The sequence below is a fragment of the Chelonia mydas genome, chromosome 2 (assembly GCF_015237465.2).
Source record: "Chelonia mydas isolate rCheMyd1 chromosome 2, rCheMyd1.pri.v2, whole genome shotgun sequence".
NCBI classification, from domain to species: Eukaryota; Metazoa; Chordata; order Testudines; family Cheloniidae; genus Chelonia; species Chelonia mydas.
The window spans coordinates 242534671-242550068 of NC_057850.1; the positions used below are offsets into that span (position 1 = coordinate 242534671).

At 44.2% G+C, this 15398-nt stretch overlaps 1 protein-coding gene across 1 annotated transcript in view; it reads right to left on the bottom strand.

Annotated features, from left to right (window-relative positions):
- UBE3C (ubiquitin protein ligase E3C) overlaps nt 1-15398 on the bottom strand; it is a 168930-nt gene that overhangs the window by 60284 nt on the left and 93248 nt on the right. Inside the window, exon 16 of the mRNA XM_007054110.4 lies at nt 7272-7369. Within this exon, the coding sequence (XP_007054172.1) occupies nt 7272-7369 (98 nt within the window). The remainder of the gene's footprint in view (nt 1-7271; nt 7370-15398) is intronic.

Here is a 15398-nt window from a genome sequence, read left to right on the forward strand (position 1 = left end):
GGAGTACTTGTGGCACTTTAGAGACTAACAAATTCATATCAGCATAAGCTTTCGTGACCTACAGTTCACTTCATTGGATGCATTCAGTGGAAAATACAGTGGGGAGATTTATATACACAGAACATGAAAAAATGGGTGTTACCATACACACTGTAACCAGAGTGATCACTTAAGGTGAGCTATTACCAGGAGAGCGGGGGCGGGGGGGGAGAGGGGGAAACCTTTTGTAGTGATAATCAAGGTGGGCCATTTCCAGCAGTTGACAAGAACGTCGAGGAACAGTGGGGGGTTGGGGGAGGAATAAACATGGGGAAATAGTTTTACTTTGTGTAATGACACATCCACTCCCAGTCTTTATTCAAGCCTTAGTTAATTGTATCCAGTTTGCAAATTAATTCCAATTCAGCACTCTCTCGTTAGAGTCTGTTTTTGAAGTTTTTTTGTTGAAGAATTGCCACTTTTAGGTCTGTAATCGAGTGACCAAAGAGACTGAAGTGTTCTCTGACTGGTTTTTGAATGTTTTAATTCCTGACATCTGATTTGTGTCCATTTATTCTTTTACGTAGAGACTGTCTGGTTTGGCCAATGTACATGACAGAGGGGCATTGCTGGCATATGATGGCACATATCACATTGGTAGATGTGCAGGTGAACGAGCCTCTGATAGTGTGGCTGATGTGATTAGGTTTCCCTGAATAGATATGTGGACACAGTTGGCAACGGGCTTTGTTGCAAGGATAGGTTCCTGGGTTAGTGTTTTTGTTGTGTGGTGTGTGGTTGCTGGTGAGTATTTGCTTCAGGTTGGGGGGCTGTCTGTAAGCAAGGACTGGCCTGTCTCCCAAGATCTGTGAGAGTGATGGGTCATCCTTCAGGATAGGTTGTAGATCCTTGATGATGCGTTGGAGAGGTTTTAGTTGGGGGCTGAAGGTGATGGCTAGTGGCATTCTGTTATTTTCTTTGTTGGGCCTGTCCTGTAGTAGGTAACTTCTGGGTACTCTTCTGGCTCTGTCAATATGTTTCTTCACTTCAGCAGGTGGGTACTGTAGTTGTAAGAACGCTTGATAGAGATCTTGTAGGTGTTTGTCTCTGTCTGAGGGGTTGGAGCAAATGCGGTTGTATCGTAGAGCTTGGCTGTAGACAATGGATCGTGTGGTCTGGATGAAAGCTGGAGGCATGTAGGTAGGCACAGCGGTCAGTAGGTTTCCGGTATAGGGTGATGTTTATGTGACCATCACTTATTAGCACCGTAGTGTCTAGGAAGTGGATCTCTTGGGTGGACTGGTCCAGGCTGAGGTTGATGGTGGGATAGAAATTGTTGAAATCATGATGGAATTCCTCAAGGGCTTCTTTTCCATGGGTCCAGATGATGAAGATATCATCAATGTAGCGCATGTTGAGTAGGGAGTGGATGTGTCATTACACAAAGTAAAACTATTTCCCCATGTTTACTCCCCCACCCCCACCTACTGTTTCTCACATGTTCTTGTCAACTGCTGGAAATGGCCCACCTTCATTATCACTACAAAAGGTTTTCCCCCACCCCCGCTCTCCTGCTGGTAATAGCTCACCTTAAGTGATCACTCTCGTTACAGTGTGTATCGTAACACCCACTGTTTCATGTTCTCTGTGTATATAAATCTCCCCACTGTATTTTCCACTGAATGCATCAAATGAAGTGAGCTGTAGCTCACGAAAGCTTATGCTCAAATAAATTTGTTAGTCTCCAAGGTGCCACAAGTACTCCTTTTCAAACTGCTGGGTCTCCTTCGCATGATGGGGTTAACCCATTACTTTTCATCCAACACAAACCATTTAGTTCTTTCATGACTAACAGTACTGCTTGAACACTCCTAACTTTCATGGATCGTATGTGTTTGCTGACTATCCTTCACACGGATAGATGAAGCATATTTGGTTCTTCTGGTGAAGAATCTTCCTTTATTGTTTAGAGAGGAGGTGTGGGCACAGAGGAAGATGAACGGATGATTCTCTGATTAGCTGGAGAAGATCTGTATATCAATGTTGCCTAAGCCACATTAGTGCTAACAGTAGGATACTGGTTCTGTCCTCTCTGATCTTCCTTATGATTCTGGGTATCAAGGGAATGGGATGGAAAACAAAGAGATGGTTGCTTCAATACAGAAGGAATGAATCCAATAAAGATTTCTTGCCACTTTAAGTCCTGGTGCAGGATAGATACTTGGCATTCTGACTAGACATGAATACTTTGATTAGAGATTGACCCCACTTGAGTAAGAATGAAGACACTCCTGACCAGTTTAGGGACCATTTGTGTTTGTTATAAGAGTTCATGCTGAGTGCGTCTGCATGTACATACTCCTTTTCTCCTGCCAGTGGGTCAATGTGCTAGTGTGCTGCTAGTGGATGAATGTGATGATGAATACATCAGAGGCACAGCTTCCTTGCCTCCATAGATGAAGTTAAGAATGTGCTCCCCATTTGTTGATGCACTACATGGCCGTGGTATTGTCTGTGAGCACTTGTACTATGCGATGTATGGACAGACACACGCCTTTAGAACCCATCTTACAGACCTGCTCTTCAACACACTGATGTAAAATCTGGATTCCCAGGTGTTCAAGTGGCCATGTGCACCATAACCCAGAGTGCAGGCATCTGTGGTGACTGTCACAGTAGGGGATGGAGGAGTGAATTTTCTCTGATCTACCATCAATGAAGTTGTTGAAGCACCTGCAGGGACAAGATCAGCTTCCTTTTCAGACTGCGTACATTGGATCATCCAAGTTTAGTATTAATACTGGTATGAAGCAAGGCTGTGTCTTAGCCTTTGGCTTTGGCATTTTCTTCTCTATTCTTCTTAAGTACCCCTTTGGAAATGATCCATCTGGCGTACTAGTTGAATCAAGCATGGAAGGCAGCTTGTTTAACATCAGACAATTCCAGAGCAGAAGGCATGTCATCCAGCTTACTATTCAGGATCTGCTTTTCACAGGTGACACTGTATTCATCTCTAATTCACCTGATGAACTGCTGGTCATGGTGAACAAGTTTTCTGATGCATGCACCAAGTTTGGCACAATAATCAGTATTAAAAAAAACACTTGTCATGTCACAAGGTACCAACATTCCACCTAAAATCTTTGTCAATAATGAAGCTCTGGACAATGTGGATCACTTCTGCTATTTTGGCTCAATTCTTCCCAGCTCACTGAACCTTGATAGGGAATTTGATATGAGAATTGGCAAAGCTTCTGTTACCTTTGGAAAATTTAACCTCATGTGTTTGGAACAACAAGTTGCTAACCCTGAATACAAATGTATGTCTGTTTGTTTATCAGGCTTGTGCCCTTAGTACCCTCTTTTATGTCTGTGAAAGTTCGGTTACCTACTCTAAGCAGGAGCGGAGACTGAACAGTTTCCGCTTCCGCTGTCTCAGAAAAATCCTTTGAGTTTCTTGGGACCAATGGATCACCGATAACAAGACCCTTGAGAGAACTGAACTACAGTCTATGCTGGACATTGACTGGCTTTGCTGGTTAGGACACGTGGAGTGCATGCCTCAATATCGTCTGCCGAAAGCTGTGCTTTATGGCCAACCTAAGAACTGCCTACAACGCAGAGGAAGGAGAAACCTCTGATACAGCGACAAGGTCAAGCAAGGTCTCTAGAAATTCAGCATTCCCACTGACAATTGGGAAAATCCTGCCAATAATTTTTCAGTTTGGAGAAGCCGTGTTAAGACTGGTGCAGTCACTTCAAAGAACCATCAGAGCACCCGGGCTGAGGCCCTCAGGTGAGGAAGGAAGCAGAGTATGCTTCAACTTCCATCTGATGAGTGGACCTGTAGCCAGATGGGAAGCTTTCCTGCTTGCGCATCGGGCTCTTTTCCCATACCACTACTAAGCACCACTGACAGACAGACTTGGTCGCATCTTCTTTCATCTGTCAAGATGTTGGATGGCCATGCATTAGATGTGTGATAAGACACTATCTAGTGTTGATGGTGAAGACAGAGAAGGCAAAATGTCCTTTGCTGGACTGAGTAAACCCAGGAGACTAGGAAAAGCAAATGTCTTTTTTCTGTGCTTCCATGATGTTGAAAAGGGGCTCAGACTGTCTGAAATTCCAGTCTGTAACTGAAGGGTATTAGCCATTCTCCCCATCAACTCCTGAAATAATTTTTGGTCATCAGGAGGGGAGATGGACGAAGCCCCCATTTCATCTTCAAGTAATGCATGTTTCCTTTATTTCAAATAAAGTAATCTTTCCTCTATGGGAAATTGCTCCATTTCCTCTGGGCGTCTCCTCCCCGTTGTCAATCTTCTTGAGGAGGCAATAGTGCCAGTCGTATCTGTGCCAAATGAAACATGGGTGTTCTTGAAGGTAGCGGTGCCTGAGGTGAGTCAGCGGTCAAGAAAACTCTCAAGCCTTGACTGAGCTGCTTCAGTGCCGGGAGGGCCATTGGTGTCTACATTCTCATTAGTGTTGAAGTTAGGGCCATGCTAGTTTTGGCGACATTGAGCAAAACTTTCACTGGCTCCTGAATGTGGGGCCACATTAATAATTGAAGAGGTCCCTTCATAAGACCTTTTCATGCATATGGAGTTTTTGGAGAGGGAAGGCAGCTGGGTTTTCTGGAGCAAATTGGAGGAGTAGCATATTCAATTCCAAGGAAATCCCATGCTCCTGAAGGATGTTTTGGATCAATACTGGCATTGAATATTGAAGTGCAGAGTCAAAACGCAGAGGTGTAGCCAAAAGCTTTGATAAACAAACCTCAGCCATGAGAGAGGAAAGTCAATGGTGTTAGAGGCATGCATGCCAGTGAGGTGTCCAAGTCACTCAGCACTGAAGCATCAAGCTGAGGAAGAATATATATTTGAGACAGTGTCGAGACTGGTAAAGCGTCTCCAAAAACTATATGAATCACAGAGGAGAATGAAAACAATGCCTCCCCCTTTGTTCTTCTCCTTGGACCCCTTCTGCAGATCAGACTACTTCCTCTTTCCTTTCTCTTCCCCAAAACAGGGGCATTAAGGTATCTGTAAGCATGACTCTCTCTCTCGTGATGTCAAACTTTGCCAACTCTAAGGGCACTGAGGGAGTCTTTAGTGTCATCGCAGACTGAGGTGATGGAGCAGTCTGTTTTGACAAGAGCCTGCAGTCCTGGATAGTGCTGGGCCAGAGGGTCAGTTCCAGTAAGTGTTTACCTCAGGAAGTCAACGTCAGCCCCAACAAAGAGGGCTGCACAGAGGTCTCTTTACAGTAGGTCTCAGCAAACAGGCGCACCTTGAAACTCCTGAGGGAGCACTAGGATGGTCTGGCTAATGGCTCAAAGAAACCTAGTGAGCCTGCAGTCTTAGCTGTCTGTCCTTCCTCAACCAAGGAGTAAAGGCATGGCAAATTGGGTATTGGCAGACTCGGTGAGCCTTTCCCAGGAACACTAGGCACCAAACATGTGCATCTGTCTCTGGAAAGATTGCCAAGCAGGATGCACAACTTTTGAATCGGTCTGGACCCAACATAACCTCGGGATAAACCAAGGCAAGTAGCCTCCACTACCCTAACTATACCATGCATAACTCTAACTAATTAATTATAGAAGAGAGATTAGGCTAATAAGCTCACAGACACAAGAAGTAGTTCCATTTAGCTTTCAGCAGCGTTAGAGAAGAAACTGGTAGTATTAGATAGGGGTAATACTCCCTTATATGGACAGAGCTGATTATCTAAATGAGAGAGCATTCTGGCACCCTTAGGAGACATGGCTTTGTTACACAGTCACACAGCACAATGCTAAAGGAGCTAATCCCATAAGTGGAAATGCACAGAGGCCCCTGAAGAACATCAAATAAACTGGGACTGAATTACTCAAGTCCTAGCTGTGCAGATTGTATTATGTTATGATGAAATACTGAAAGCCACTGAACAATAATCTCCAGGGATATAATCAGACTAGGATGTTGAATGGTTTGGAAAAAATAGCTATCAGAACTTGCATTATCACATCACCATGCTATATGAATATGTTCTAAATAAATTTTTATTCTTTACTGTTTCCAATCTCTGATACAAGCCTAAAAATACACATTATTTTTCTACCAAATTTGTCATTGTCCTTTCAGTAAACATTGATTTATTTTCCCCATGAAACTATTTTTCATTTTCTTGATGGTGCTGGTGCACAATGATTCCAACACAATTCTGGGAATAGTCGGTTAATTAACTTATGCTGTAGAGCCAACAGAAGCAGCTCAGAAATTGTTTCTAGGGGTAACATCACAATGGTAGCATTAAAACAAAATCTTGTGGGATTTGAAAAAACCTGGCCCGCAAAATTACATACTTAAGATCCAGAATGCATTCAAAACCAAATTATAAACAATATATGGAATTGAAAGTCACATTTTTCCTATACAGTAATTAAGTGTTCCTTTAAGTTCAACTATCACTGAATGCAGAAACTTAACTTCTCGGCATTATTTCCACAAAATGACTCTCACTTATATTGTACTGGCTTAATGAATACACTGTATCTGAGAATCTAGGATCTTGCAATAAGATCCAGGTAGATGTACTATGCATCTACTTGGAGCTCCACTAACTGCAATGGGGTTTCATAGATTCATAGATATTAAGGACAGAAGGGACCATTATGATCATCTAGTCTGACCTCCTGCACAACGCAGGCCACAGAATCTCACCCACCCACTCCTGCGAAAAACCTCCTACCTATGTCTGAGCTATTGAAGTCCTCAAATCGTGGTTTAAAGACTTCAAGGAGCAGAGAATCCTCCAGCAAGTGACCCGTGCCCCATACTACAGAGGAAGGCGAAAAACCTCCACGGCCTCTTCCAATCTGCCCTGGAGGAAAATTTCTTCCCGACCCCAAATATGGCGATCAGCTAAACCCTGAGCATAGGGTTCAGTGTTGGTGTAGAGGTCCACCCACGTAGATCCAATTGCAGAATCTAGGCCTATGCTTGCTTATTATACAGCGTTACCATTTCTCAAGTGATGTTAACATAGTCTACCCTTCTAAGTAAGGAAAAACTATTCTAAAACATTGTAAAAAGGGAAAATAAATTGCAAGAAGACATAACAGTAAATCTTGCCCAGCATCTTCTGCATTGTAGTGGCCACGCAAATACTAGGGACAAACAGGAGCATCATGGCCTGATTCTCCACTGGATAGGATGATCTGAGGCCTGATACCCCACATAGTTGAACCCACTGTATTACGTTTACTGTAAAATCCTCAAAATACACAAATTAAAAAAATTAAATACCTTTACTCTTTCCTCAAAAGGAACTACAAAAGGTAGCTCCGTCAGAATTGCAAGTTGTCGTTCTTCAGACACAGAAAGAGGTGCTGGCTCCAAACCCACTTAAAAATATGAACAAAGAGTTTATCAATTTTGGTAAAAAACTGCTTTTCTAATAGTGTTTATCTTGTAAAAATCAATTCATAAGTTGCATTCAATCAAAAAACTACACACATGAAGACAACTGTTTTAGTGCAAGCGAAGTAGCCAGCTTCTTATGAGCCGAGCCTTACCTTCCTAAAATATTACAGTTTCTACTGGTAAAGTGAAAATTGAGCAATTAAAACTTACTGCAGAGAAGATACATATAGAAATGATATGCTATTGTGTTTTTTAATCTCCTTTAGAAAAATCATGTTATTTTCTGCTTTCTTAAATGTTGTTTAATACAATAGAAAAATAAAATTTTAAATATTAGAAATTTATCAGCTAATTAAGGGAAGGTTGTAATTATTATTTGCATTAAGGCAGCGCCCAAAGGCCCTATCACACTGATCACAGGGCTCTATTTCCCGCAATAATTTGGTATACTTAGCTTTCAACCATGGACTCTGTTTTTGTCCAGCACACCAATTTTGGCATGACACTCTAGTGCCTCAGCCAAAACCCAACGAAGTCAACTAATTTATTTCAATAAACTTGGAAAGTGCAAAAAAAGACATTTATCCTGTGATCAAATTAAATTTTAGTCCCTATGGAAAGGTGAAGAGAACAGCAGAAAGCTACATTAGCTGCTTGAGTGAGCAGCAAGGAGAAAATAGCCAAAGAGCATAAGAAGTTAAAGGAAAAGGCTCCCACTCCAAGATAGTCTCAAACTATGGTGCAACTCTTTTGGAACTTTCTAGATGTATCCCATAAGGAGGTATTTAAGAAATAGTTCCTATTTGGGTTTTGGATACTTAAAGTATATCATCTTAATCAAATTTAATAGCAAGAAAATTAAGTAGCTGGGCACATGCCTCATATTACAGCAAACAAATTCAAGTGTCGCATGAGACAGGAAGCCAGCACAAGATGCTACGGGCTTTATTTACCTCCTTGATGGTGTAGAGGGAGGTTCATCAAGCTACAGACTGAATACCAGATAATAAAGCCCCAGACATTTTCACTTTCTTGCTTATCATCAGAACCAGAAAAAAGCTGCTTCACAGGCAAGGCCAGGCTGTCTGCAGACAAGGTAGGGGCGGGGGAAAAGCTGAAGTAAATAGTACATGTAACTAATGGGGCCAAGGAGATTACACTGGCAGTTGCAATCCTTTCTTTGGCATCTGCTTATGGGGTGGTGATGCCTGGCTGCCCTTCTGCAGCTGGGCACCACATCAATGATCATTATCAAAGGGTGCTGTACTTTAAATTCCCCAAATCATTTCTAAGCAGAGTTATTTTAGGTACTGATTTAGTGTGACATGACCCCACATATTCGTATACTTGATGAATATTCGCTTTTGGCAAGTCTCAGCATTGCAAGCCCTTGGAATTTTTGATAAAATGCTTCCTTGAGGTTACTTAGTTTCTTAGTAAACATTTTTAATTAAAGTCATTGTATGCTGCCTCTTAAGCTAAGGGTTAAAAGCATTTTAAACAGAAAGTGCATGTACAGCAAAGGTAAACCACTACCCAACTTCGACAGTTCAATTATTCTGGTCAATTAGTCAATTTTATCTGCATTTCTCCATCAAGGTTTCCATCTTTAAAAAGAAATATTGGATGGAGTCATCAATACACAGTGCATTTATAACTCAAGAGTCTGCCATTTAAGTAAATGAAAAAGCACAAACAAACACTACCATACGTGATTCAGCAGTACTTTCACACTAATTGACTTAATCCCATATGGAGTCAAGTGGGATTAAACAGATCATAAGTATATTGTTATATGCTTGTTTTCACACAGTCACGCTGATCATACCTTTCTTCTTGTCAGTGAATTTTGTGGTCATGAAGGGTGCCAGACTGACAACCCGGGAGGCTGAAGCACTTTATTTAGCTAAAAAAGGACGACAGCACAGGCAACTGCAGCATGGGTTTCCTCACACAAATGTGCCTTATCCTGGACCTGGACAGGTCACTTGCAAAGGGGAGGGGGTAATCCACATCATCCTGATATTCAGTCTGTCCCATACAGGCAGCTGTAAATTCTCTCGGCAATGTGGACGAATGTGGGGGTGGTGGATGGAGGGTCACAAGCAAAGTTACCAATGGCATCGCAAACATTGTATAAAGCTAGCAACAACGACTCATGGTACAATATTGTCTTGGTCATTTCTATCAGAGCTTAGCCTAAGTTTTGCATTTTGTATTTTCTGATAGTTATTTAGTGGAGTTAAGATGCAAAAGCATATTAATTGTGTCTTGAAACTCTGTTTTGCTGAAAGCAATATTGACGCTTCTGGTCACAAGTGCTTTGGAAAAAAACTGACTCAGACCAAGCTGGAGCTTCTGGAACAGGATGTGCCAGTTTACAGACCTGAACTTCCTGTACTGAGAGTTGACTCCCAGGAGACAGTGCTTGCTTTGGCACAAAAAGCGCTCTAACTGTGCTGAAAGAACCACTACCTTCTGGCGGAGAATGAGAGCAATGCTTCTAACGCAATACTGTCGGCTTTAATGTCAGACTTACTCCTTCCGTCTACACACACATTACACTGACCCAGGGTCCCAAGACGCTCTAGGGCTGCAGGGCCTGAGCTCGGGTCAAACCTTGACCCAGGGTTTCAGCATTATTGCTTTGCAGCGTAGACTGAGCCCCTCAGGACTTGGATCCTGGGAGTCCTCCAAAAAGCATCCTATAATTCCATGGGCCAACTTCTTTTTTCCTCTCTATCCCAAGCATCTTGAATCTACTCTACTGAAAACAGAACCACCCTCCTTGGTGTACTGCTGCAGCTCAGTGAGTCAGCGCTTAACACTTCCATTTTCTTCTGATAACCAAACATACCATCAGAGAGTCCTCTGCGTTTGTAACGGAGACTGACCATAAGAAGCCTTTTGGAAAGTGGGCATGGGAACACAGCCTGATTTTGGTAAATCTGTGGTGCAAAGCTAGCAAAGCTGTGGAGTTTAGAAAGACTACAAGGAATGACCACACATACTAGCACATAACAAAAAAACTGGCAGCTGCCTAGTGTAGGGAGCAGATTAAGGAGCTCTAGAACAAGTACCAGAAAACCAGAGACCAAAACCGCACCTCAGGCAACTTGCTAAAACCATGCCCATTTAATGAGGAGTTTGACCAGGTACTGGACACTGCACCAAGCACAGAGCCAACAGTGGTGCATGATGACCGGGATGGTACCCTGCTGGCCCCTAAATCCAACATGGAGACTGATGGGAGCCAGCAGCAGGCACCAATTGGGGACCATGAAGTCACTCTGTTGCTGAAACTGGTCCCAGAGCAGGCTTTGGAACATGAGCAGCAGCAGCACATTCTGGGTCCACGCTTCGAGGAGCAGTTTGATGCACCCCTTGAGGAACAGTCTGCTGCTGGGCCTGAAACAGACCAGAATGGACAGAAGGCACCCCTGAGCCCGGTAAGTTTCTGACTCCATTTTAATGTTTATTAATGCAGTAATGGGAGGGATTTCTGTTCTACGAACCAATAAGTTATGAGAAGCCTCAGTTAGCAGCATGTGCCAGCTAATGGCAGATTGTACACCAGTACCTTGGGGGTCCCCCTTCTCTCCCAGACGCAGTTCAAAATGGCGACCAGGAAATGCAAAGAGTAAACACCTTTAAAGTGAACTTTTACTGGAAAGACACAGATTTTTGCTAAGGCCGTTCCTGTTTCTTAAAAATAACTTAACATTGCCATGTGTACAAGTATGTCACTCTGTAAACATTCAGCAGTCTAACAAGCTGCCTTGAAACAATGAACTGTATGGGGGTGGGGTGTGTGGAAATGTGTTCCATTCCCAAATCTAGTCCATTTCAGTTAGAGGTAGTCCATGCAGTCCATAGGGACAAAATCATTTGTCCCAAATAAAACTGTGGTTTGAAATTTTGTCCAGAAATGTGCTGGGGTGGCAGGATGGCAGGGAGGAGGAAGGCTGTGGAGTTCTGCCTGTTTGCATGCTGTCATAGCAGGCTAAGCCATTTGGAAGCTAACACAGCATCCTGTTCATTCCCTCATGAATTCTGAGCCAATCCTGGGTACTGATGGCTGCAAACTTCTCCTGTAGCAGGAACTCCAGATAGGTAGTCACGTTTTGGGGAATGGTGCATTTTCCAAGGCCACCTCGGTAGTTGACCAGCCCACTCCACTCACAGATATGCTGTTCAGTCACTATATATTTGAATACTTCTGTTACATAAACTGCAAGTTTCGCACTAGCAGCTTGGAGTAACATCTCCCTTTGCCAGTTGGGCACCACAATAACTGTTATGTCCTCCAAAATGCGAAAGGCCTGAAATGATAGAAAAAGCTTTTGTAGCAAAGCCACTGATGGCAGCATTCCCTCCCCAATCCAAGTAGTTTTTCAATTTTCTAAAATCAAAAAAGCAGCTTTGCATTTTTAACTTATCATGCCTGAAATTCTTTTGCTGGCATTAACCAAGCTGTGTCCAGAGAGCTTTTGTGGTCTGAAGAATCCCTGTCACAATATATTGAAGTTCAGTTTGTAAAAATATCATTTTATGTCCTTGAAATTCCACAAGGCTTTTTCCTGTGCTCCTGCAAGTGAGCTATTTGAGACAATAACCCTCTGTTTCTTGTCCTGTTCCAGGCCCCTTGACCTCTACTGGCTGCAGTACCTCCACATTCATGGACTGTTCAAAAAAAAAAAAAAAAAAAAACCAAAAACCACTGGTTACTAACCTCTGTAACTGTTGTTCTTCAAGATGTGTTGCATGTGTCCATTCCAATGAAGGTGTGTGTGTGTGCCCCAAGCACAGTCACTGGAAATTATTCCCTCAATGGTATCCGTCAGTTCGGCTCTGGAGCCCGCTGGTGCTGCGCACTCATAGTGCCAGTATAAAGGGACCGGTCGACCCCAGGCACCCTCAATTCCTTCTTTCCGGCCACCTCCAATAGGCGGGGTAGGAGGGCAGTTCTTGGAATGGACATGTGCAACATCTCAAAGAACAACAGTTAAAGGTTAGTAACCATTTTTTCTTCTTTGAGTGATTGCACATGTCCATTCCAATGTAAGTGACTCCCAAGTTGCTGAATAGGTGGTGGGCTCAGAGTTCACACACATGCTGACTGCAACACAGCTCAACCAAATCTGACATCATCCTTGGCCTGTTGGGTGATGCATAACGAGAAGATGTAATGTATGCACTGCAGCTTTGCAAATGTCCTGAATAGGAACCTGTGCCAGAAATGACAGATTTCAGAGTAGCAGCCGTGTTAGTCAAAAAGAAAAGGAGTACTTGTGGCACCTTAGAGTCTAACAAATTTATTTGAGCATAAGCTCACGAAAGCTTATGCCCAAATAAATTTGTTAGTCTCTAAGGTGCCACAAGTATTCCTTTTCTTTTTGTGCCAGAAATGCTGCTCAGGATGCCTGTGCCCCTGTGGAGTGAGCAGTTAGGATAGGTGGGAGTGGAACACCCACTAGTTCGTAACGTGTGGATACATGATATGATCCAAGAGGAAATTCTCTGAGCAGACAAGGGAAGACCTTTCATCCTGTCTGCTACCGCTTCAAATAGCTGGGTGGACTTCGGGAACAGTTTGTTCCTTTTTATGTAGAATGCTAGTGCACATCTAACAGCCAATAAGTGAAGCTTCTGCTCTTTCCTGTTTGCATGCAGCTGAGGGTAGAAAACTGACAAGAAGATAGTTTGACTGCTATGGAACTGGGAAACCACTTTTGGGAAAAATGTGGGGTGCGGATGCAACAGCACCTTATCTTTAAAGAAATCTGTGTATGGCAGTTCCAAAGTGAGGGCACGGATCTCTGAAACCCTCCTAGAAGAAATGCTGGCCACTAAGAAGGCCACTTTCCAGGAGAGGTGGAACATGACACTAGCAGCTCTAATGGTGAGCCCATAAGCTTTGATAAGACCAGATTGAGATCCCAAGGAGGGACGGGTTCTCATACTTGGAGGTACATCCTCTCTAGGCCCTTAAAGAAACACGGACATCTCGTGAGAATATCAACCTGAGGGGGGGGAAAGCTGGTATCACTGCAAGGTGAACCTTGATCAACAAGATAGCCAAACTCCGCTGTTTCAGGTGTAGTAGGTAGTCCAGAACGAGCTGCAGTGATGACCTTGTCGGCAAGACCTCTATCTGGTCATCCCAGCGAGCGAACCACTTCCACTTAGTGAGGTAAGTGGCCCTGTTAGAGGGTTTCCTATCACCTAACAGGATCTGTCAAACCTGCTTCAAACAGGCTTGCTCTCCCAGATTCAGCCATGGAGCTTCCAGGCCATCAGGTGGAGAAGCCAAGGTTTGGGTGAAGCAGATGACTGTGGTCCAGAGAGATTAGGTCTGGGTGCAGAGGGGTCTGGGTGTCGCCACAGAGAGGTCGAGCAGGGTGGCGAACCAATGCTGGGGGAGGGCCATGCCAAGGCTATCAGGATGACCTGCACTCAATCTTATTTGATCTGTAGCAGGACCTTGTGTATGAGTGAAATAGGAGGGAATGCATAGTATAGGTGACCCTTCCATGGAAGTAGGAAGATGTCCGTTAGCAACCCCAGGCTGTGGTCCTTCAGGGAGCAGAGCTGATGACACTTCCTGTCACGAACAGGTCTACCTGGGGAGACCCCCACTTCTGGAAAATGTTCTTCACTAAATCCGGTCCAAGAGACTACTCGTGATGATCGGAGAAAGACCTGCTGAGGCAATCCACCAGCCCAATCTGCGCTCTTGGCAGGAAGGAGGCCTTGAGATGAACTGAATAAGCTATGCAAAATTCCTACAGCCAAACTACCTATTGACATGGGGATGGAGGGGGACAACGAGCCCCTCCCTGTTTGCTGATATAGAACATGGCCACTGTGTTGTCTGTGAGAAACAAGACATTCTTGCCCACAAGATGAGGTAGGAACGTCCATCATGCCAGACGGACTGCCCTGAGCTCCCTGATGTCGATGTGCAGAGAGAGTTCTTCATGAGACCAAAGGTCTCGGGTCCTCAAGGGCCCCAGGTGAACTCCCCAGCCTAGCACCAATACGTCAGAGACCAGGGAAATCGATGGTTGGAGCCAAGAAAACGGGACACCTGCGCAAACCACCAGCAGATCTAGCTACCAGTCAATGGAGGTGAGAATCAGGGGAGGAACCATGACAACTGAGTTCAGATGTTGGCAGTTTGGAGTGTATACTGAGGCCAGCCACGTCTAGAGAGGCCTGAGGTGTAGTCTTGCATACTGGATCACATAAATACATGAGGCCATGTGGCCCTGCAGCCTTAGGCAAGATCTGACTGTGGCAACCGGGTGCCCTTGGAGGGCTGTGATTGCCTGGAAATGACCTTCTGGGAGGAAGGCCCTGGCCTGGGAAGAGTTGAACACTTCTCTGATAAACTCTATCCTCTGCACTGGGATGAAGATGGACTTTTCAACGTTATTAGCAGGTCTAAGGTTTGGAAAGACGACCGAATAAGGAGAATGCTGGACTCCACCTGAGCTCTGGACCGAGCTCTGACCAGCAAGTTGCCCAGATATGGGTAAATTTTCACCCCTTGCCTCCTCAGGAAGGCCACCACTACCGCCGTGCATTTCATAAATACTTGTATGGCTGCCGACAGGCCGAACGAGAGGACTGCAAATTGGTAGTGTATGTGGTCCACAACAAATCTGAGGAACCTCCAGTGTCCTCGGAAGATTGTGATATGAAAGTAAGCATCTCTTAAGGGCGGTGTACGAGGGCGGCATACCAGTCCCACTAGATCCAGGGAGGGAATGATGGAAGCCAATGAGACCATGCAGAACTTTAGCTTCTTGAGGTAGCTGTTGAGCTGGTGCAGGTATAGAATAGGTCTAAGACCACCCTTGACTTTTGAGATTAGGAAATAATGGGAGTAGAACCCCTAGCCCCATAGGTTTTGTGGAGCCTCTTCTATGGCGCCCACCCTTTAGGAAGCACTGAACTCCCTGGTCTAGCAGTTGTTCATGAGGCTCTTGCTATAGATTTCCCCAC